At 36.6% G+C, this 20,149-nt stretch overlaps 1 protein-coding gene across 2 annotated transcripts in view; it reads right to left on the bottom strand.

Annotated features, from left to right (window-relative positions):
* The window catches only part of SPNS2 (SPNS lysolipid transporter 2, sphingosine-1-phosphate), a 72,880-nt gene extending 54,799 nt beyond the window's left edge, over window positions 1-18,081 (bottom strand). For both annotated transcript variants that reach the window (XM_072415686.1, XM_072415694.1), the window contains exon 1: window positions 17,648-18,081. In XM_072415686.1, coding sequence (XP_072271787.1) covers window positions 17,648-17,900 — 253 coding nt within the window. In that variant the 5' untranslated portion in view covers window positions 17,901-18,081. The remainder of the gene's footprint in view (window positions 1-17,647) is intronic.
* Between the last annotated feature and the right edge of the window lie 2,068 nt (window positions 18,082-20,149).

Genomic DNA, 20,149 nt, shown 5'->3' with positions numbered 1-20,149 from the left:
ACACAAAGTTGGTATGGACGGAGGAAGCAGACTTATACATAAATTGTCAGACGAGATGCTCATACATTTGACATGCATATACCGTATGTAAATACTAAAACTACAAGATTCAAACCTAATAATCCATTTAGACATTGCGTATCTGACAATAATAACAATTCACATAGCAATAATGATCATTCTTGACTGGTAATTCAAGCAATGAGGGCCAAGTGAGAGATGAAAATAATCATCATGGCACAAGAGGTGTGTTATTACGATTTAAGGTATTGAAGATAATCTGTGTTTCTACCTTAAAACACAGCACTTCTCAAATGTACATGTTTACAAAAAAACATGTGTATGTTGTAAATGCAGTGAATGTGTATACTTGGTGTCAACTGCTTGTCTCAGCACGGGTGGAAGCTCAGAGGTTGCTTTGGTCTACTCTGGCCTGCCATTGAGGAAAATCAGGAATGGATCTCAATAGGACCAGCTGTGTCTAAAGAAATGCAAAACCAAGCAAATGAAAACCAGCCCAAGAAGGGTGATCCAAGCTACACAATGAAAGTGAAATGAAAATAGAAATCAATAGACAATGGTATTCTTCAAATACAAGTCACATATAGATGAGCAAAGCCCATCTATCTATACAAGACCTTAATTCAGCCAAATATCGTACACGCTTCCGTTTATTTTACTACTTAATCAGTCCAATTATTTTTGTTGTAATATCCTGACCATAACTGTACGTACCCTCTATGAAAGACCCTACAAAGTGTCATCTGTTCCAATCAGTTTTTGCTTTGAACCTTGTGGAACAAAAATCATGCTAAAGAGTTAAAAAGGGTAAAACATAAAAAGACCATCCTACAGCTAACATTTCCACAAGCAAATTACTATGTGTTACAAATCTACAAACAAACCAGCAATCACAGCGGAATCTAAATTACCAGGAGAAAGAAAGGAAAGCCACAAAGTTATGCAGAAGAAAACATTCTTCAATTATGCCATCCTGATGATACTATTGTATTTATTTTGGTAGCTTCATTTTTCTCTTGTGGATGGAATACTACTTCTCTAATCTAATTCCCCAAAAGCAAATTGAATTGATTCCCTGAAAAAATTACTTAATTGCAGCACCAGAGCTATTACTGCAAATTAAAATATTTATAATAAACAGAGTCTAGCCTCTATCATAAAGCCTTGCCCAGCAATTATCCTATAAATAGCGTGAATGTGCTCTGATGTAACCGTAATTCCCACTATGCATTACAAATATAGGTCACACCCAGCTGGACTTCCTTCCTTTTAAATGAATGGGGTGGTTTTAGGAGAAAAGATTAGTGCATTGCTTTGCGATTTAATCATTTGCAGGTTTCAATTCAAATCAATATTATTAATAATATTGATTTACAAGAATTACATTCTTCCTTCTTTAAAGCTCTAGGCACACACATACAGCAATATCATCAATAATACGTCATAAGTAACTAGGTTTCCTTTGTAATAATATCGCTCTCTCTCTCTCTATATATATATTTCTATGTGCAGAGATAGGACCAGCTTGAAACATGTTAACAAAAGAAGAGAATAAACGTGATTATTCAATAGTTTGCAGTTGCTCCTTCATCGTCTAATAATCATCAGGCTGAAGGTGAGTCCTGGATCAAGCTGTACAGCTGTGGAGATCCATTAAGCTCCTTTACATTGTTTCTGCTTCTGTACATAAATATAATAACAATGGCTATATCCAATTAAAACATACAAATAATTATAAGGACAAAATGATGCATATATACAGTATTTTAAATCAGCTAATTAAGGACATGAATACTGTAGTAAACATTTTGCTTTGTCTTTACTAGGGTTTTCCCTAATGATCACCAACATTAACACATTCTACGGGTAACATTGCACAAAGTGAAAGTCAAGCACATGGCCTAAAAACAACATCATCCAAATGTACTTATCCCTGGTCCCAATCAACACCTGTTCCACCCCAATCACATGCTGATTGAGATTACTGGTTGAATTGGTGTTACAATTAGCAGCCAGGAAAGATAAAAGAAATCACAAAGGAGAGTTGCAAGGTATAAGTACTTAAATCAAGGGACATTTGACAGTAATTTTTTACATGTACTATAGGTGCTAGGAAAGCCTCTAATTAGAGCATAGGTATCAGTAACAGTGACACACAACTGTACTTTGTTAGGCCAGCTTTTGTCCTGCAGTCCACTTGCATGGAAGCCTGTAAAGGTCCTGTATGGTGGACACTATTGATGCAGCAAAGTTAAAAACTAAAGTTACAAATTAAAAGTTTATTTTGACTAAGTCAAGCAAGCCATGTCTGTGGGGTTAGGCCAATGCCATCCAATGGTACTAAAACTGGAAAAAACAGTTGGCATTTATGAATTTCACTGCAGCCTTCAGTAGATTTGCTTTGGTAATGTCTGGAGACGCCCTGAGGTAGATAGTCATTTTTTTACTAATAATCTGCCTGATGCAAGCGTCAAAAAGTAAAATCCAAACAGTGTAACAGACACAAACATAAACTAACTGCAAAAAATTAACTTCAATCATTTGATTGCGCCTGTTCCATAAGAAACAAAGAAACAGTTTACCAGATAGACCTGTCTAAAAGTTAGGAGCGTATCATTGTACTTTACAGGTGTTAAACTACTTATCTTATTACTTTATAGGTTTGACATGCTTTATAGCATGATTTTCTGTGATTGATTGTTGTGCAAATTCCAAAGGGAAAATGTAAGTATTACAAAAGAAACCTGAAGCCAGGTTAATGCCAGACACTCAGCTACCTGACCTTCACTGATTAGAGCTCAAGAGAATAAGATCAGTATAACATAACACACTTCATCAAAAAACTTGGAAGTAAAGTTCACTTAAATTGGAGCATGGTTTCCTAATAGCCCAGGGCACCTACACTGTGTTATGTTAAACAGAGGATGGGTGGGAAGCAAGTACACAAAAATGCTAGCCCTGGGTCATAGGGAAAAATATCAGTCTCAGTGCCTGATGAAAAGACCCTGTCGGACACCTCTTAGACATATAATCTATTGATGATGTTTGTTGATTGAGGTATTGTATACTGCAGAGTATTCAAAGGTTGGAACAATATGTATTTTGAAGGTGTCCTGCTAAAGACTATTCCCAAAAGATATATAATATTATTGTCTCACTATATATGAAAATATATACGCCTTATCACAAGCTAGTGGTGAAACACTACACAGAAAAGTATCAAAAGAAGTATTCAAATGCAAATTATAAAAGAGATATCAAAGACATATTTTGTGTAAAAACAATCCTTGGGGATTGATTGCAAAGAACCAGCTCTAGGATTTGAATAATTATTAAATAACAACTGAATATGTAAAAATAAAATTTAACTGAAAACACAGGGCAATCAAAAGAAAAAATACAACCGATACAAAAAGCATCACCAAAACAAAATTTAATACAAACTATTATTTTATGGTCCCCAATCCTCAAAACAAGGTCTGCTTCTAAATTGGTGACATAGGGCCTGATTTAATAAAGCTCTCCAAGACTGGAGAGGATACACTTTCATCAGTGAAGCTGGGTGATCCAGCAAACCTGGAATGGCTTTCCTAAAAGTCATTTACTATTTCACAGATCCATTCCAGGTTTGCTGGATCACCCTGATTCATTGATGAAAGTGTATCCTCTCCAGCCTTGGAGAGCTTTAATAAGTCAGGCCCATAGTCTTAGGTTGAAGTTAAGACTAAATTGTATTAAAAAATAAATAATTGATTTACTGTGTATCTGAGAATTTAGTTAAAATCAATAATCTCTTGGCCCCATTAGTGTTTACTTGCAAAGCAGAAGTCCAGCACAACATCTGAAACAGTTTCCTGAATATAATGCATAACTGCTGCCAAAACACCTATTATCATCCACTTATCTAATTCAGTTTGATGTCAAGAAGCAGCAAATGCCTGTAGGAGTTTAAAAGAACCACAAAAAAGTTTAAATATGACAGATGCCAGTGTTATCTCAATTATAAGTCTCCTGCGTGTATTCTATCTGACAAACCAAGTCCTGATCCAAGTATGATCAGACAGGTAAACAGCAGCCAGAAAAGGCATGAGAACCATGTTCATGTAACCAATGGTTAAGAATAACTTCAATACCGATATCTTGTGCCAGCTATTGAGCCCTGTGCTTATATTCTTGTCATTGTAGGCTAACCAATGTGAGATGTAGGCACCAGAAGAGTATAGTAGTTTCAAACTGTGCTGGAGACAAACATCACAGCTGAACGGTGTTTAGATCATCTCTGGTAATCCAGCAAGGTCCTGTCTGCACCTCTTTCCTCTTTGATCATACACGTTTATTCTAAAGGCAATTTAGCCTAAGGGTGGTTAGAATACTTCTTCACATTCTACTGTATGCTTTTAACAGTTGAACAGGGTATATTTTTCAAAATCACAGCAAGGCCTGTGTTTGCATTTCTGTGTAAGTCTAGGTAATACATTGATCCTGAAACAAGTGAAATACAGCACAAGATGAGGTCTATTGGTCTAATGCACCTGTCAATGAATTCCAAATGATCTTAGAAACATGTCAAACTGATGCCACGGACATGAACCTAAGGCCCACTGAAAAGATCTGTTTGCCAACAAAAAAACTTTACAACAGTAAATCAAGTGCCTAATCATGTTTTGTAGTAAATACAACCGCTGATTATTATTAAATATATTTAGAATGGCATAACGGGGAATTAAAGTATGAAAAAGTTTTTTACATATACAAAAAATGTTAGAGATTGCATACATAAATTCTGTCCAGAGAAGGAAATGTGAGGCTTTTAATATTCGGTATCGGATCAAAGGATTATTTCTCCACAGAAAAGGACAAATAAATGGTGTTAAATTAGTGCTGAACACATTCAGCAGATAGACAATGGTCATTGTTGGATCAGCTAGTTACCAGTCAGAACAGTAATACTGGAAGACATAAGTAACACTGTGGAAAGGCAAGTTATGTACATATATATATTTATGTTAAAAAATTTTAGATCTGAGACTACAGAAAGTATATAGGTTCATATTTTGTTTTATTTTAGAATAGTCAAGTATTGACACAGATACATTTATTAGTGAAAACTGTAGATGACCGGTCACAGATCCTGGTACAGTGAAGTAATGATTTTCTCTCTACATATTGTGTGCAGTTTCACACATTCTCCAGAAGGGCAAAGAAGATGGACAAGTCAGGCTGCATAACAATTTAAATACGCACCAGTTCCCAACGCCTTTCAAAGACATCTAAAAATATTCTTGCTACTCCTCCCTCCAATTACATAGGTAAATTAGGAACTATGAACCTAAAAATACAAATACATAAAAAAAGCCAGCGCTCTGAAACTTTACTAAACTCTAAATAGGGTGACATACAAAAAATAAGATACAAATAACAATTAAACTAGAACAGATGGTACCGGTAATAAAAGTATGAGTAAAATACAGCTGATCATCTTGTTCACATCATAAAATGTCAAATCCAGTTCATATCCTAGTATTTAAAACAACCAGTAATGTAGCTTTTTTTCATATACTTCTATAATTCTTTCCTCCTTAACCAGGATCAACTTTATTACAAACTTGACAGATTTTAAGGACTTCATGTAAAGTAGGTCTTAGCTTATGGTTTTTCCTCCACTGAAGCTCCCCCACAATCAAAAACTGGGTATCCATCTACTCTAGCTCGCTCACATAATTTGATATACATATTTGTTGAAAATATAGTAGGTTTTTTTTATTTTTGAGCATGTGCATTTAAAAAAAAGACACACTTATGTATGTGATATGTAAGCACATTTATTTTGAATGATCTAACAGTAACCCTTCATGTACAAAAAACTGCAACTATGGTATTTTTTGAGGTAAAACATCAATTCTTGGCAGCGACTGTGTAACACATAAGTGTGATGTCAGCCTAACACTTGTGATGTTATTGTGGCATGCTGCACATGTAATATGTAATGAAATAATGGGGATAGGTCCTTTGTTATTGTCTATGGTCCTGAAACAATCACAGGTGATAAACTCCTGTAATGTTTCCTGAGCAGTGCCACCCAATCATGTCAACATTCCATAATGGTTGGTGCCATTAAGGCTAAAGTACCATGTAACATTTTTATAAAATACAACAGTATAGTTATAAACACACAAATATATTTATATATATATATATATATATGTAATTTTGTAAGTATAATACAATATAGTCTTCATTACAACTTGGCTGTCAAAAAGCCCCCCAAATAGTTCCATATTTTTGTTCGAAATATGGCTCTATCTGTAACAAGTTTTTGAAAACAGCAGAATATTATATTTGGTTACATTACCCCTTTCAATTTTAAACACGAGACCTGAAGGGTTTGCTTCAACGATACAAAAGGGGCAGAGAGAAACTAACAAAAAAAGAAAAGTGTTCTGCTTGATATTGCACGGGAGACCCTTTCTTGGGCCTTTACTATTCTCAACACTACAAGCGGCTGTCTGTCTGCTGTTAATAGTTAGGTTATTGTTAGCTTGTTTTGTTAAAAGACTTGAATGTGTCTCTAACAGGCAGCACCCAACTTCATCCTTTAACCTTGTTTTAAAATAAACACAAGAAATGCCCCTGTTTCAGAACACTATTTTAATAATTCATGTCAGGTATGAATCTTTGTTCTATAAAAGAAAGAGAAAAAAACACTTTTCACGCTCAATTGCCATCTACTTTACTATCTTTGACAGCAGGTGGTTTTGAGTAATGTCGGGGAAAGAACTCACCTGCACTGTCAATATTCTTCCATCTGCTTAGTGATAGACTGGAAACATGAAAGTAACACAGCCTATCATGTTTTCTGCTCTTCCTCTAGCTGTAGTACAATGCTACTTTTCTGTACTAACCAGCTGAGGGAAATCCTATTATGATAATCCGCAGCGAATGGCTGTGTTTTAATGGGATAGACAGCTCAACTATAAAGCCATTCACTCACTATCCCAGCAGTCATAAACTGGTGATAAGGACATTGCCTTTCTATCTGGAATGTCAATTGTTTGAAATGTAGAAAAACCCATTGTGAATATTTTAATTTTCCACAAAGAACTGCCTTATTTTACAGCCATAAGTAAGTAATTATGAATCGCTTGGCAATGTAGGGCTTTGCCTTCTTTGTTAGGTTTAACATACTAACTGATTAGTAAGTAAAGTATGGTAAGATGTGTAAATCCAAATGGAAGATGATGTGTTATTTATCAAAATATTTTTTTGGGATTGCAGGGGAAACTGTTTTATGAGCATACTATATTTAAGAGTTAGGCTACGTACACACGTCAGACATCTGACGTGTGTACAGGGGCCATCCAACATCCTTATGGATCCGTCCTGGCGGAGCCACAAACGCAGAAAGACGGACAAGTGAAGGGAAGTTAGGGGGTGAGAGCGCAGCAGCGTGCTGCTCCGTTGTTCTCTTCCTTCCCTTCTCCATGGAGCAGAATGGTGCTGTATGTACTGTACTCCTTAATCCTTTATTGTCCTTGGAAAGGATTTTAAAAGATTCTTTGCAACGACAAAAGTCTAAAGTGTGTACAGAGCCTAAATACTTTTGTATAGAGGTGATGTGTTGACATACCCATAGAACTCCATCTAAAGTGTGTTTTGCCAGTGTGGATAGAGTGGATATTGCTCCATTTTGGCATCAAGCGATCCTGCATAGTTCTTAAAGAACTAGTATCTGCAGATTTGACAGGAGGTGGCAGTCAGCAGTACTTAATGGCTCACTGATAACCTATTCATTGTCTATGGGGTTGCCACAGGTGGAAGCTACCGTACTTGTAATACCTCCCTCGAGACAGCGGTTCATTGGCATGAGGGAGTGGTAACAGCACTACAACCTCACTGCCAGTCTGAACATAGTCATTCATTAAACTGGCTGTGATTTTGTAGGGATATCAGCTTTAAAGAAACTCTATAGATTTGTTATCTTATTCAGGCACATTTCAGAAATTTCATAAACATTGTACATTGTAAATACAAAAGACCTTTGCTGCTGTATATAGATTTCTACACAGATTTTCGACACAGAGTTTACAGCCTACAATACAAAGGTAAAGCTGTAAAAAGGTACAGTAGTACAATAACAAAGGTGAAACTGGGTGAGTTTTGTTAAAATAAACTTGTGTGTGCCAATATCTTCTAATTTCTGAACAAGCAATATAAACAATATAAAACATGTTTGCCTGACCTCTGTATCTGCAAGCATTGAGGAGAAATGTAAAGTTCACAACATTTAATCAAGTTTTACATTTTTCCCTTTTTTTGTTGCACCAGAATCTTGGAAGGTCACCAGCTCTAATGTAAACACACAGTAGGTATTTCTAAGCTGTTAGAAACCAACTTTTTTTTTGTAACCTTGTAACCAGACCTTTGAGTAACTTCACATTATAAGATAATACCTGCAATGATATAAGAAAGATCTGCAATGATTTGTTTTCAAGCTCTTTTATTGCATGTTACGAATATGTAAACTTATGACCATAGTCTGGGCACAGGTGCCCTTATAATTTGAAAACAGCAAAATGGAGAAAATCCCAAAAAGGCTATGAATGAAATGAAATCAAGAAATGAATGGACAGGACTGTTTTGTCAAGATAATATTGAGCATTGCCTAATTTACAGATCTATTTCAGATCTATTCATGTATTAGGTAAATAAAAGAACCATGTCTAGCAGAAGCAAGAGGAAAGAAATGGTAAATAAAACTAGAAAACTACTGCTCTACATGGAAATGGAAGCCTTATATTATTTTGAGATGAAAGCGTCAGAATTGCCCTCATTCATTCTAAGCACAAATGTAGCCATTTATCTTAACAAGCAACTGAACAACTCTGCTGGTTGCTTCCCCAAAGAGATAGAACACAATGAATGTAAACAGTTTTGAGCTGCTTTCCCATAGCTGATGGGCTGATAGACTGGTCAATGTATGTTTTGTCATTATGTTTTCAAGTCTATCTTGCAATTTTGTTTAATCTCTTCCTCTTACAATAGCCATCTTATTAGCAGACTTCATAAAAGGGCCTATTACAGCTGTAAGCCTTTTGATCATGTTAAATGTCACCATTAATGACCATTAGCACTGATTCTCTTACCACGAATAGTGGATATGAGCCCTATGTTGAGTGCACGCAACGGTTTTTGAAGTCACCATAAACACTGATCACAGCTTCTCCATTAAAGTGGCCCTGTCACACAACCTCTCCCACAGCTTCTGATTAGTGGAGTACATAGATGTACCCATCAGAGGATGCCCTAGGCACAGGAAGGGGTGTTCCCCAAAAACATTAGGCTTGGTTTATTAACGCTCCCTAAGACTGGTGAAGATAGACAGAACCTGGGTGATTCAGCAAACCTGAAATGGATTTCTTAAAAATTGTTTGCTATTAGCTGGCAAATGCTTTAAATCCTGGCCTTGATCTATTCTAGGATTGCAGGATCACCCAGACTCTGGAGCATCAACTCCTTAACATGACTTAGCTTATTTGTATTGGACCTGTAATTCTCTATTAAAAAACAAACAAATCTCAAACTCAATAAACAAACAAATCTAAAACTCAATAAACAACATGCTCAGCAACATAATATGTTGTAACCCCCACTGATATTTTTTATCATTACCTAAAATGGAACAGATAGAGGGAGGTATGAATTACAGGATTAACAATAAGTAATCGACTTGATAAACACTTGTCATTATATGGCACGCTATATGTGCTACCATCTGTCATTATACTGAGGTATCACAATGTTACCCAAAGAATGTAGCAGAGACCTGTTGAGTTGCCCATTGTGAATATTTCTGACTGTTGGGGCTGCGTTATGTTAAAACCAAAGTTATCCCTGAACTGAATTAATATAATCCATAACACATTTCCTCGCCAGTTAACCTGAATCATATGGACGTAGTGTGGGAAACCAGTGAGTAATGTACTTTTGTAATGCTTGGCTCAGCAATCGCATATACAACATGTCAATGGCATTGATCAATATTAAAACAGCCTGCACCGTGATAGCCATTTTCCTATATCAAGTGTTCACTTTTACTACCCTTTAGCTAAGTCCAATTTATTTCAATGATTTGTCCATGTGATCAGTGAGAAGAGCCAGAAATATATATTGAAACAGATTACAGCCTTTTCAGGCAGCCCCAGATGTACAGACTTGGCACGATTCACAGTGGAGAGGAATAACCAAGGAGGGATAAAAGGAAGACTTAGGCTGGGTTTATTATGTGTTTTGGAAGGTTCACTATATCAGTTGGTTAATGATGCACTATATCCTATTTTGTTTAACAGTCGTCATTTATGACTCCAAATTGGCAACAAGCAAAACCAGATTCAGGAGAGAGTTGTCTGAGAAGCTTAAGTGGAAATGCTGCAAAACAGGCATCATGACCCCAGCTCCAGCTTTGCATGTACAGTTCAACCCGGGGCTCTAAAAAAAAAAAAGCATTAAGTGGAACCCCCTCCAAGAGAGAGTTAGAAAGATTGTCAGATTTGTTTGCTGTCTGCATCACCACTGGGATGATTCCTCTTACTTCATTTTTTGTGACTTTTGTCCACAGCACAGGAAGTGAAGAACAATTCCCCCCAAGGTTCCCCTCTCAGGTTAAAGTACATCTAATGGCATATTTTTGTCATTTCAAGGAAAGTCACATGTTCTTGTTTGCCATCTGTTTGGCATTGTTGTTTGAGCTGTTGATGGTAGGGGATTTTACATTCACATTCAAAAGATTTTTCAGTCATTTGTGCTACCACTAATAAAAAAGTCACCATGCATCAGTCCCTAAAAAGCAAATGTTTTCATTGTCATTTTTATTTTGCTGAGTATATCATGACTCTCTTTTATTAATAATACTATTATGAATAACAATGTATTAGCCTTTACTGATCTGGCACCAATAGAGTTTGCAGTGATTACATTTCAGATGCCGTATATGCTCTTTACATATATCTGGTACATTTTAGATATTGCTTCTGAATAATCTAAAAGGTTCGGCAACATAGCTCTGTCCAGGTAAGAATGCATAGTGGCAAAACAATATAAAGGATTTGCAGTGGCAAGCAGTTTAATAATAAATTACTGAGCTTACAAAACTGCTAGGAAAACCCAAGTTTATCATCAGCAATTATATTGGTTTTTGGATAAAATACACTTTGCCTGCAAGGTTGTAAAATGGAATTTGCTAAAGAAATTATTAAGAACGTTTTGGAAGCACAGCAAATGGATTTTTTTTTGTAAAAATACTAATTTACCAAAATATATTTATGAGGACTATAATTTTTACACAGATTTAAAAAGTAGACCTAAAGTGAATTTTAAACAGAATCTGCTGCCAATAGCTTCCCTCTAAAATAGGAAGAAATATTCAGACTATATCATCAACCAAGGTTATGATACACTTTAGACAGTGGACTTGCTATTGGCTTTGACCTAGTAATCAGGTTTACGGAATGCTGTCCTTCCTGTTATGAATGTAAACTTTGTAAATAGCTCTGAGACGTGTGCTGACTTAGGACTGACACCCAGGTTTCTCTATCACTGTCACTTTTTTAGAATATCAAAATAATTAAATCTAGAGATACACCCACTGTGTTTAAGATAGCATTGTTACCACCTTGCTTCCTAAATGACATTTATAGACGTAAATTCAAGGTATACAAAGGAGTAACAGGTGATCAGAAGCATTCCAGACACATTCCGCGCTCCTAAGGAGGACATTCCTTTCTAGTGATGCATGTTCCCCTGTACTAAACAACAGCCTAATGTATAGTCACTTGTGTGCAAGTATCAGGTTCCATGTGATGCAGGAAAGAATACTTATTTGTACCTCTTTATGTACATAGTATGGAGATTTACCAAGGCATTGTCGCTATACTTTACTTGACATGTTTACATTTTAAGAAACTAAAAACAAGCATATCCTTTCTGTATGTATTTTGCATACTGTATCTTCATGTCAAAATATTGTCATGATAAAAGAATATTGTACAGTAACATAAAACAATCAGACCATGGCCATTTTTATTCTGCATACTCCAAGGTAAATTAATTTGATGACTGCCTAGATTTACTTCTCTCACAGAGGACCTGTGAACTTTGCCTCCCTACAATTGTGCCACACAGGGACACAAGGTTTTGGCAGACATATGGGGGCTCAGGTTATAGAAAAGATCTGCAGCCCTTGCCGCTTAAAGTTTATCAAAATATATTAGATATGTATGGACATTGAATACAATGTTGGGGATTTTCTTTTACAGTTTTTCCAACACAAAGCAGCAGTGACTTACTGGTTGTTTTCAATAGGATAATTGTGATATCAGACCAGAAAGAAGGACAATTTCCTCTTTTATGTTTTGTTTCCAATCATTTGTCCTTTTCCTGAATAATAAAAGAGCACATGCCTTTAGTCACAGCTGAACAGTGTTGATAACTTCCCAACATAATTTTGTAAATACCAAACAAAATTTTTGTAAATACCATACATCAGGGAATTATTTATGGCCAATTTCTCAATGAATACACATTTTAAATGGTATTTTTTAATATAATGTTATCATCTAAATAGCTTTAATCCTTTAATGGAACTAAGTAGTGTTGCCCTCAGTGGACATAAAGGTTAGGTCCTAAATTTGACTCACTGTTTCACCAATAGATGATGATTGAGGTTTATGGAATACCCAGTACTAGTTGCCATTTATTATATGAATTCTAACATTGTAGTAGAATATATGTGTACAAGGGTGAACGATAAAAAATACTGGAACAGGGAACAATAATTTACCAAACCCAGATCCAACTCAGCTAATAAATCTGGTATAAAGAGTGTATTAAAATCTCAGGTCATCCCAAATAAACAAACCTTCCATTTTATTCAACAACAGAGCTAATTCTACCTTTTAATGTCTATCATGATCTAACACATTTGCAGCATCCATAGTCATTGATTATTACCATAACGTTTACAAAAGCTAAAACTCTTCCAGAATACAGATTTACACACACACACACATATATATATATATATATATATATATATATATATATATATATATGGTAGATCTACAGTGTAACTACTCATATGGCCAGTCAGGTCCCTATGAATAGATGAACTTTTATTTTCTGCACTTATTGTAAGGTTCCCTAGGTGTACAATTATGACGCTGCCTGTGGTTCCCTGAGGAAAAAGGGTAATTTTACTGTTTGGGAATCGTTACCAGCTTGTTTCTGTGGCAACCGTCAGAATCTAAGGTCATGTTATTTGGAAGCATATAGCAGAATATGTATTATTGTTCTAAATGTACGAATAAATGAGCTTAGTGTGATCATGTTTTTCAGTCTGCTGGTTACAGAACAAGCTAATGTGCATACAATGCTAGTAACTAGAGAACTACACATATCATTCATATAAATGTAAGCATCACACATGTAGCACTTGTTAATCCTAATGATTGTTTTAGGGTTTATTCACACCAACTGTGTTGTCCAACCAGCTGTATTTCCCAATGCAATCGCAACACAAAATCAAGGCAGCCTGCTTTCTGTAATGTCTTGTGAATTGTTTATGATAGCAGTCCTAAAAAGCACTTAGGGACTAAGAATAAAAAGCAACATTTTTTTTGCTAACTGTAACAGTCAATTATCAGGATTCAGATTGATTTCCATAGACAACAAGAAATATATTTCTAGATCTAGGGCTTCTTTTGACATGGTTTCACTGAACCTCTGCTTTTTTTCATCAATGGCTTAGTTTAAATTGCCAAGGGTTGTGACAGGCTGACTTAAACTAAAGCTTTTCAAACTCCTAAGATTAATATAACACCCATTAAAAAATCCCTAGCAAATTCCTTGTTATGGAATTTTTTACTCTCCATAAAATTTTGTGACATGCTGCATATCTTTAATTCTTGGGTAGTTTTCTCTGTAAACATTAAAGCTCTCACAAAAAGCTAAAACTGTTCCCACACATTGTCACAGGGTCATAAAATGGGTTATTAATATAAAACTAATTTTGTTAGCATATTCCATTAAACAAAATCAGTTTTCTGACTAAGCTTCACCATCAGTTTGGGGCATATATAGGAAAATTATATATAGGAATATAATAGGCTCAGTTGTAGAGACACAAGTAGCCCTTATTGCTTTTATGTGAGTTTTTGTAGGAGTAAGGGATCTTTTTATTCTATTTCATATATACAGCTTGTAACGTGTCTTCAAATATAGGCTTTTCCTATTTTTCCTATACTTTGAATGATGTCCTCACGGGTCAAAGCAGCAGATATATACTTTTCTTTTGCTCTACTCATCCTATATTTGTAACATGTGGTTAACATGAGTGAACCAAAAATGCATCATGGGCATTCCTTTGGATGTTCATGCTTAAAGCTTGGCAGGCAGAGGTCACTTTAGATGTTCTCAGTATATAATAATGTCTTCTTTCTGCAGTATCTCCACATTGTGCATGCCTTGGGTACTGGGACAAATGTGTGTGCTTTATAGAAATCATCAGTTTATAGCTCCTGGCATTCATGACATTTAATCAGTCAGGCAATGCAGGCATACATCATTAGTAACCCATTACTAAAATGGACAGTCCCAACAACCAATAGCAAGGTGCGGATGGGGAAGGCCAAATCCAGTAACCATGGTAACGGATGCTGAAGTATAGAGGGTGCCTTGCAGCACATTAGGAGACGTCAGCTAGACAATGCAAGGGTTTTGTATGTAACCCAATCAGTTATTTAAAGATATACTCCAGGAATTTACATGAAAGAGGAACCTAAGGGAGCAAGAGCATAAGGTAAGTAAATATACTCTTTACATTCCCCCCAACACAAGGACTAAATGGAAGACTACATTTTACCCGTACTAAGATTTAAAGGTCATAAGGAAGAAGAAGCATGATGCCAATGATCCCAGAATTACTGCCAGAAGTACAGGTTCTACACTTTCGTCCATGGCATCTAAAAGCTAATCACTGAGCTCTGCCCTAAATGTATCTACTGCTAGCAACAAGATTTTATGTAGGTGACATACTCATTTCTGAGTCAGTCCTGGTTACATCATGCACCAAACTAAACATTGGTTAAAGTATTGTTTATATATATATATATATATATATATATATATATATATATATATATAGAGAGAGAGAGAGAGAGAGAGAGAGAGAGACCAAATTTTGGGGAATCTGATAAGCCATTCCTTTATTTTACACACTTTGCCAAACTGCAGAGCTAGGACTGAGACAACACTTTTCACAACTGCAGCTTTGTGACTTCCTGTGTCACCTTTTTGCAAGCTATGTCAGTAAAGAGTATCATCACAATGATGAGGTGCTTCTTCAACCACATGTAAATTGTCTAAACAAAAATTTTTCATTTTCTTAGAATATTTTAGAACTATATGATACTTTAGAATCACTTTGCAGAAAGTTTAGAATATATCATTATCACAGGGCACCATGGTGGAGTGGCAAATATTGGAATCTTTATGCCACAAGGTGGAAGATGGCAAGGAAACCCTATCCACTGATGTGTATTTACACCACCACAAACACCACAAAAAGTCCCCCCAGCGACAGATCTGAACCACAGCAGAATTAATCGGGTATCAACAGAATCCTCAATTGAAACTCTGTAATTTACCATATTACATATGGGGATGTACAAAATCAATGCAAACATTGTCAATGCATTGAGTGTGAAGAACAGCGGATCACTCCTGGTAACTGATAAAGAACACAAACATTATGATAATGTAGTATGTTGATGTAGAGATTACTGCAGGAAATATAATGTTTCTTAATAAATGCCTTCCAAAGTGGTAGCAGTTAGTTTTTGTCAAGAAACACACAATGGCTAAACTTGTTTTACTTGGCCTTAAGCAAGAAAACATAAATGGCATCTGAAGATCCGCGTCGGCCACATTTGATGTGTATTCGCATGTACTCCAGCATTCCTGGGCTGACAATGCTCTGACAGTGTAATAATGTTATCATACATAAAGTGAATGTACACACAATCAAATTCTAATACAAATCAATCTATCATATTTCCCTTTAGGTGGGATGAAAATAAAAGCAACATATAGCTTTGGAAACTTCTTGGTGAGTTCCAGCTAAGTTAAGATCTTGCCTTCATAAAATATAACATACTATTATATGGTTTCTCCTCTCACTCACACCCATAACCCCCTGGGATGGGACAGCCTCTCATTTGGGTTTACACATGCTCAAAAACCTTGAAATGTCAAATGTGCTCCAAGTTTTACATGTGGCTAAAAGAAATGGGAACTCAGTACAGTGTCCTGGTGAGAAATCTGTAAATCAAATTCTTGTTCTTCACCTGCTGGCAATATATTGCAATATACGCTCCAAGATTACATATACACCCATGCAATAATCCATTTTCATGGCAGGTGTACAGCTTAGATTTTTATTATATTTTATAATGGACATAGACAGAACCCATCCATTTCAGCCACCTATCCAGAAGCTATAGGCCTGTATCCCGATCCTTTTTCTGTACAACACCATGACCTGGAATGACCACAAATACCAGCGCTGTGCTCAGACATGATACTGCACATTTGCGGCTCCTAAAGTCCACAATGGTGGTCATGTCTGTTCTTCTGCCAACTAAGCACAAATTCTCCATTCTCTGTACGCGTTTATTTAAAAAAAAAACACACTACATGTTCAGTGGCTGAATGATAAGAACAAGCAAAGCACAAAACTGTGCACATAATCTATGGATTCTCTGCATTTTCTTTATATAATACAGAACACAGATCTTAGAATGAAATCCTGCAGTGCTGCAAAAGCCCAATGCCCATGTGCCACATTACACCAATATTTAGCAGGCAGATCACAGATTCCTATTTTCTGATAAAGACGTATGGGTGTAAAACCCTCAGACATTTAGATTTTTATTCCAGAATATCCATGTTCCTAACATAGTAAATTATTCTAGAATGTCTAATATAACAGAGATGACCTTGAACGCTGCTACCACCCAATTGTTGAATGTCTCCAGTGCTTGATGTCACAAAATACAAGTTAGTCCTGATGACAGCTCCAGGTATAGAGTCACACCAGGAATGTTACTATTATATTTGTATTATAAAATACATAATAAGGAATACAGAACAAGCAGATTTTATATTTTATGTTTAACAAATATGGGGAGTTTATGGATATTGTATGTCTATGAATTGGTAATGGTGGTGATGTAGAACAAAAGACAGCGCACACCTAATATGATGGATGTCAGTCATATCACCTGCTAATAAGATCCTTATTAAAGCCAGTCCATCATTCATATACACACGTGTGGTGTTGTGTAGTGTTGTGTAGTGTAGTGTGGTGTTGTGTAGTGTAGTGTAGTGTGGTGTTGTGTAGTAGTGTGTGGTACTTTGTGTATTGCTATGGGCAGCTATGGTGTGATCGGTAGGAGTGTGTGTGAGCTCTGTATAATACATGACATTATTATTATTAGGATATTAATATTATGACATTATTATTATGACATTAATATTAGTCGCTATGAATGCCAGGCACAGCCCCATCTCTCACCTGCCACCGTGTACCTGTCCAGGTAATTGAGCACGTTGCCCACACTGAGGATGCCAGCTGCCGCCACCCGGGCTCTGCTGACATTGGGCGCTTTCTTGTCCATGCTGGCTTTGATAGCCGGGCTCTCTATGTCCGGGCTCTTCATATCCAGGACGGCCGGCACCGAGTTCATCCTCCCGGACAGAGTCTCCACACCGCCGTCCTCCGCCATACAGTCGTGGCCCCCCGCTCCATCACTCTCCACACACATCATGAGAGGCTGCCCGGAGCTCCTCCACTGATTCCGGGCAGCTGAATGGAACACACTCACGTTGCCGTATTCCTCGGTCCTCCTCAGGGAATGAAACAAAGCGGCGCTGGGGGTAACAAATCCTGGAAGGTTCAGCTGCACATTGCCCGCTGCAAGGATTTGACAGTGACAGCTCCGAGCTGCCTCCCCCTCGTACTGCGGAGAAGAGGTGTGTGACTGGAAGGGCACTCCATGCATGGCAAGCCCCGCCCACCGCCAGCCGACACCTGGCCGCTCATATACGGCCAGTCTCATCAGCATCCTATACAACCGCCCCCTGCTGGATCTACACCGCCCTACAGCTGGGACCCAGGGGCCTCTATTAGGGAACCCCCCCCCCCAACACAATTTATCACGTTATTTACTTATACAACAACATATATATAGATTTTATTTTGAATACATCCTTTGTCACTCACTGTAACCAACATGTATTGAAAAGAAAATGATCTGCAAACGTAGCCTTGTCAGATCAATTTTCAATCAACTCTCCACCCAGAGATCACCAGAAATGCTTTTTTTTGAAGTTTTCCTATAAGCTATTGAAGATATTACATGGTGTGTGCTTTGCATTAGAACATTAGAACAACTATGTCACCATTTGAAAGAGATTGAAAAAAATATTTTTTTATTTATTTTTTTTATTTTGTTTACCTGACCCTCTGCCAATCTTTGCACTGTTGTAGAATTGGCGCTATTAAAGAATATTTTCTAACCCTCCCCCCCCCCCCCCCCCCCCCACACACACACACTATGGTTTCATCAAACTAGTATAGTGGTCTTTTGGATAGAACCATAGCATGTAATGGGGACAAGGCATTCAACACATCTGGAAGTATTTAGAAAGGATAATACATTTTTAAGAAGATTAGTGACATGAGCAGTGAGACATATCGTTACTTAGTCTTCATTTACACCTAGGACACCTAGATGGGCAACTTTCATTTCCATTCCAATTCCTGCTGCAAGTAGATCTAAAGTGAATTCAACAGCTATTCAAAAATAATAATAATAATAATAATAAATAATAATAAAAATAAACATGATTTATATAGCGGCAACATATTACACAGCGCTGTACAATAAATAGGGGTAACAAATGACAGACATTTACAGAAAGTGACACAGGAGGAGGAGAGGACCCTGCCCCGAAGAGCTTACAATCTAGGAGGTGGGGGACGTCTCACACAATAGGAGGGACATACATACTTAAATGTTTATCCCAGATCACATACATAGATCTTACATACCTATAACAGATCACAAACATAGGTCTTAAATGCTTATTTCAAGTCGCACGCATAGGTCCTAGTTGCTAATACCAGATACATACGGTATATGATATTAGTGTATTTATATCATATACATAGGTCTTACATATTAGTTTGTTGTTTAGAAGTTTTAGGCAAGACAACAATCAGTTTTAAAGAAAGAGCATAATGGTATTCTATGTTATCAATTGATTGCAGCAGTTTCATTTAAAAAAAATCATGTTTTAATATTAGTTCCCTAACACAGGCCTTCTAATAATATGAATCTTTGCCCCTAGTAGTATTCCAGAGATTTTTCTAATACACTTCAAATGTGTTTGTCTAGCTGCTGGTTCTTTAAAGTTGCTAGCAAAATACTGTGAAATAATTGAAGCACATTTGCATTTAAAAAAAAAAAAAAAGCTGTGTTCTATTCATTAAAGTGTTTTCAGTGGTTCATTAATGTAGATGTGATTAGCTGTCCAAACAATTAGCTTTCCAAGGACAAGCAGATGTGATTACTTCTGCAGACATTTAAAGAAGCCTCACAGTATGAAATGAACTGGGTGCAGCACGTCAGCCTGGAAACTGAAAACATTCTTCAGCAAATGTATATTGCAAGCCACAAACCACATCACCATAAACTTGGATGAAAACAGTCCATGGATGTGATCTAATAAACTTTAATGAGGAAAGAACTATTTCTCACTTCGTGTTGTAAATACAACCTAGTGTGTTGTAAATGCATTATAAGTACTTTTCTCCCGCGTTTTACAAACATTTTCATTCAGCTCCATAAAGGTGCATTTTTCTGGAAATCACAGCATGTAGGACTTTTTTAATACATAAGAAGTGTAAAGTAGAATTTAATCTTCCACAATCACCTAAACATGTCAACCTAAATAAATACACTCTCCAATATGCCTCCAGTACATAGAAAACACTTTGTTCATGGGAATTCAT

This window comes from Pyxicephalus adspersus, chromosome 1 (genome assembly GCF_032062135.1).
Source record: "Pyxicephalus adspersus chromosome 1, UCB_Pads_2.0, whole genome shotgun sequence".
Taxonomy (NCBI): Eukaryota; Metazoa; Chordata; class Amphibia; order Anura; family Pyxicephalidae; genus Pyxicephalus; species Pyxicephalus adspersus.
The sequence above is the reverse complement of the archived record's forward strand: the minus strand, read 5'-3'. Positions and strand labels throughout refer to the sequence as shown.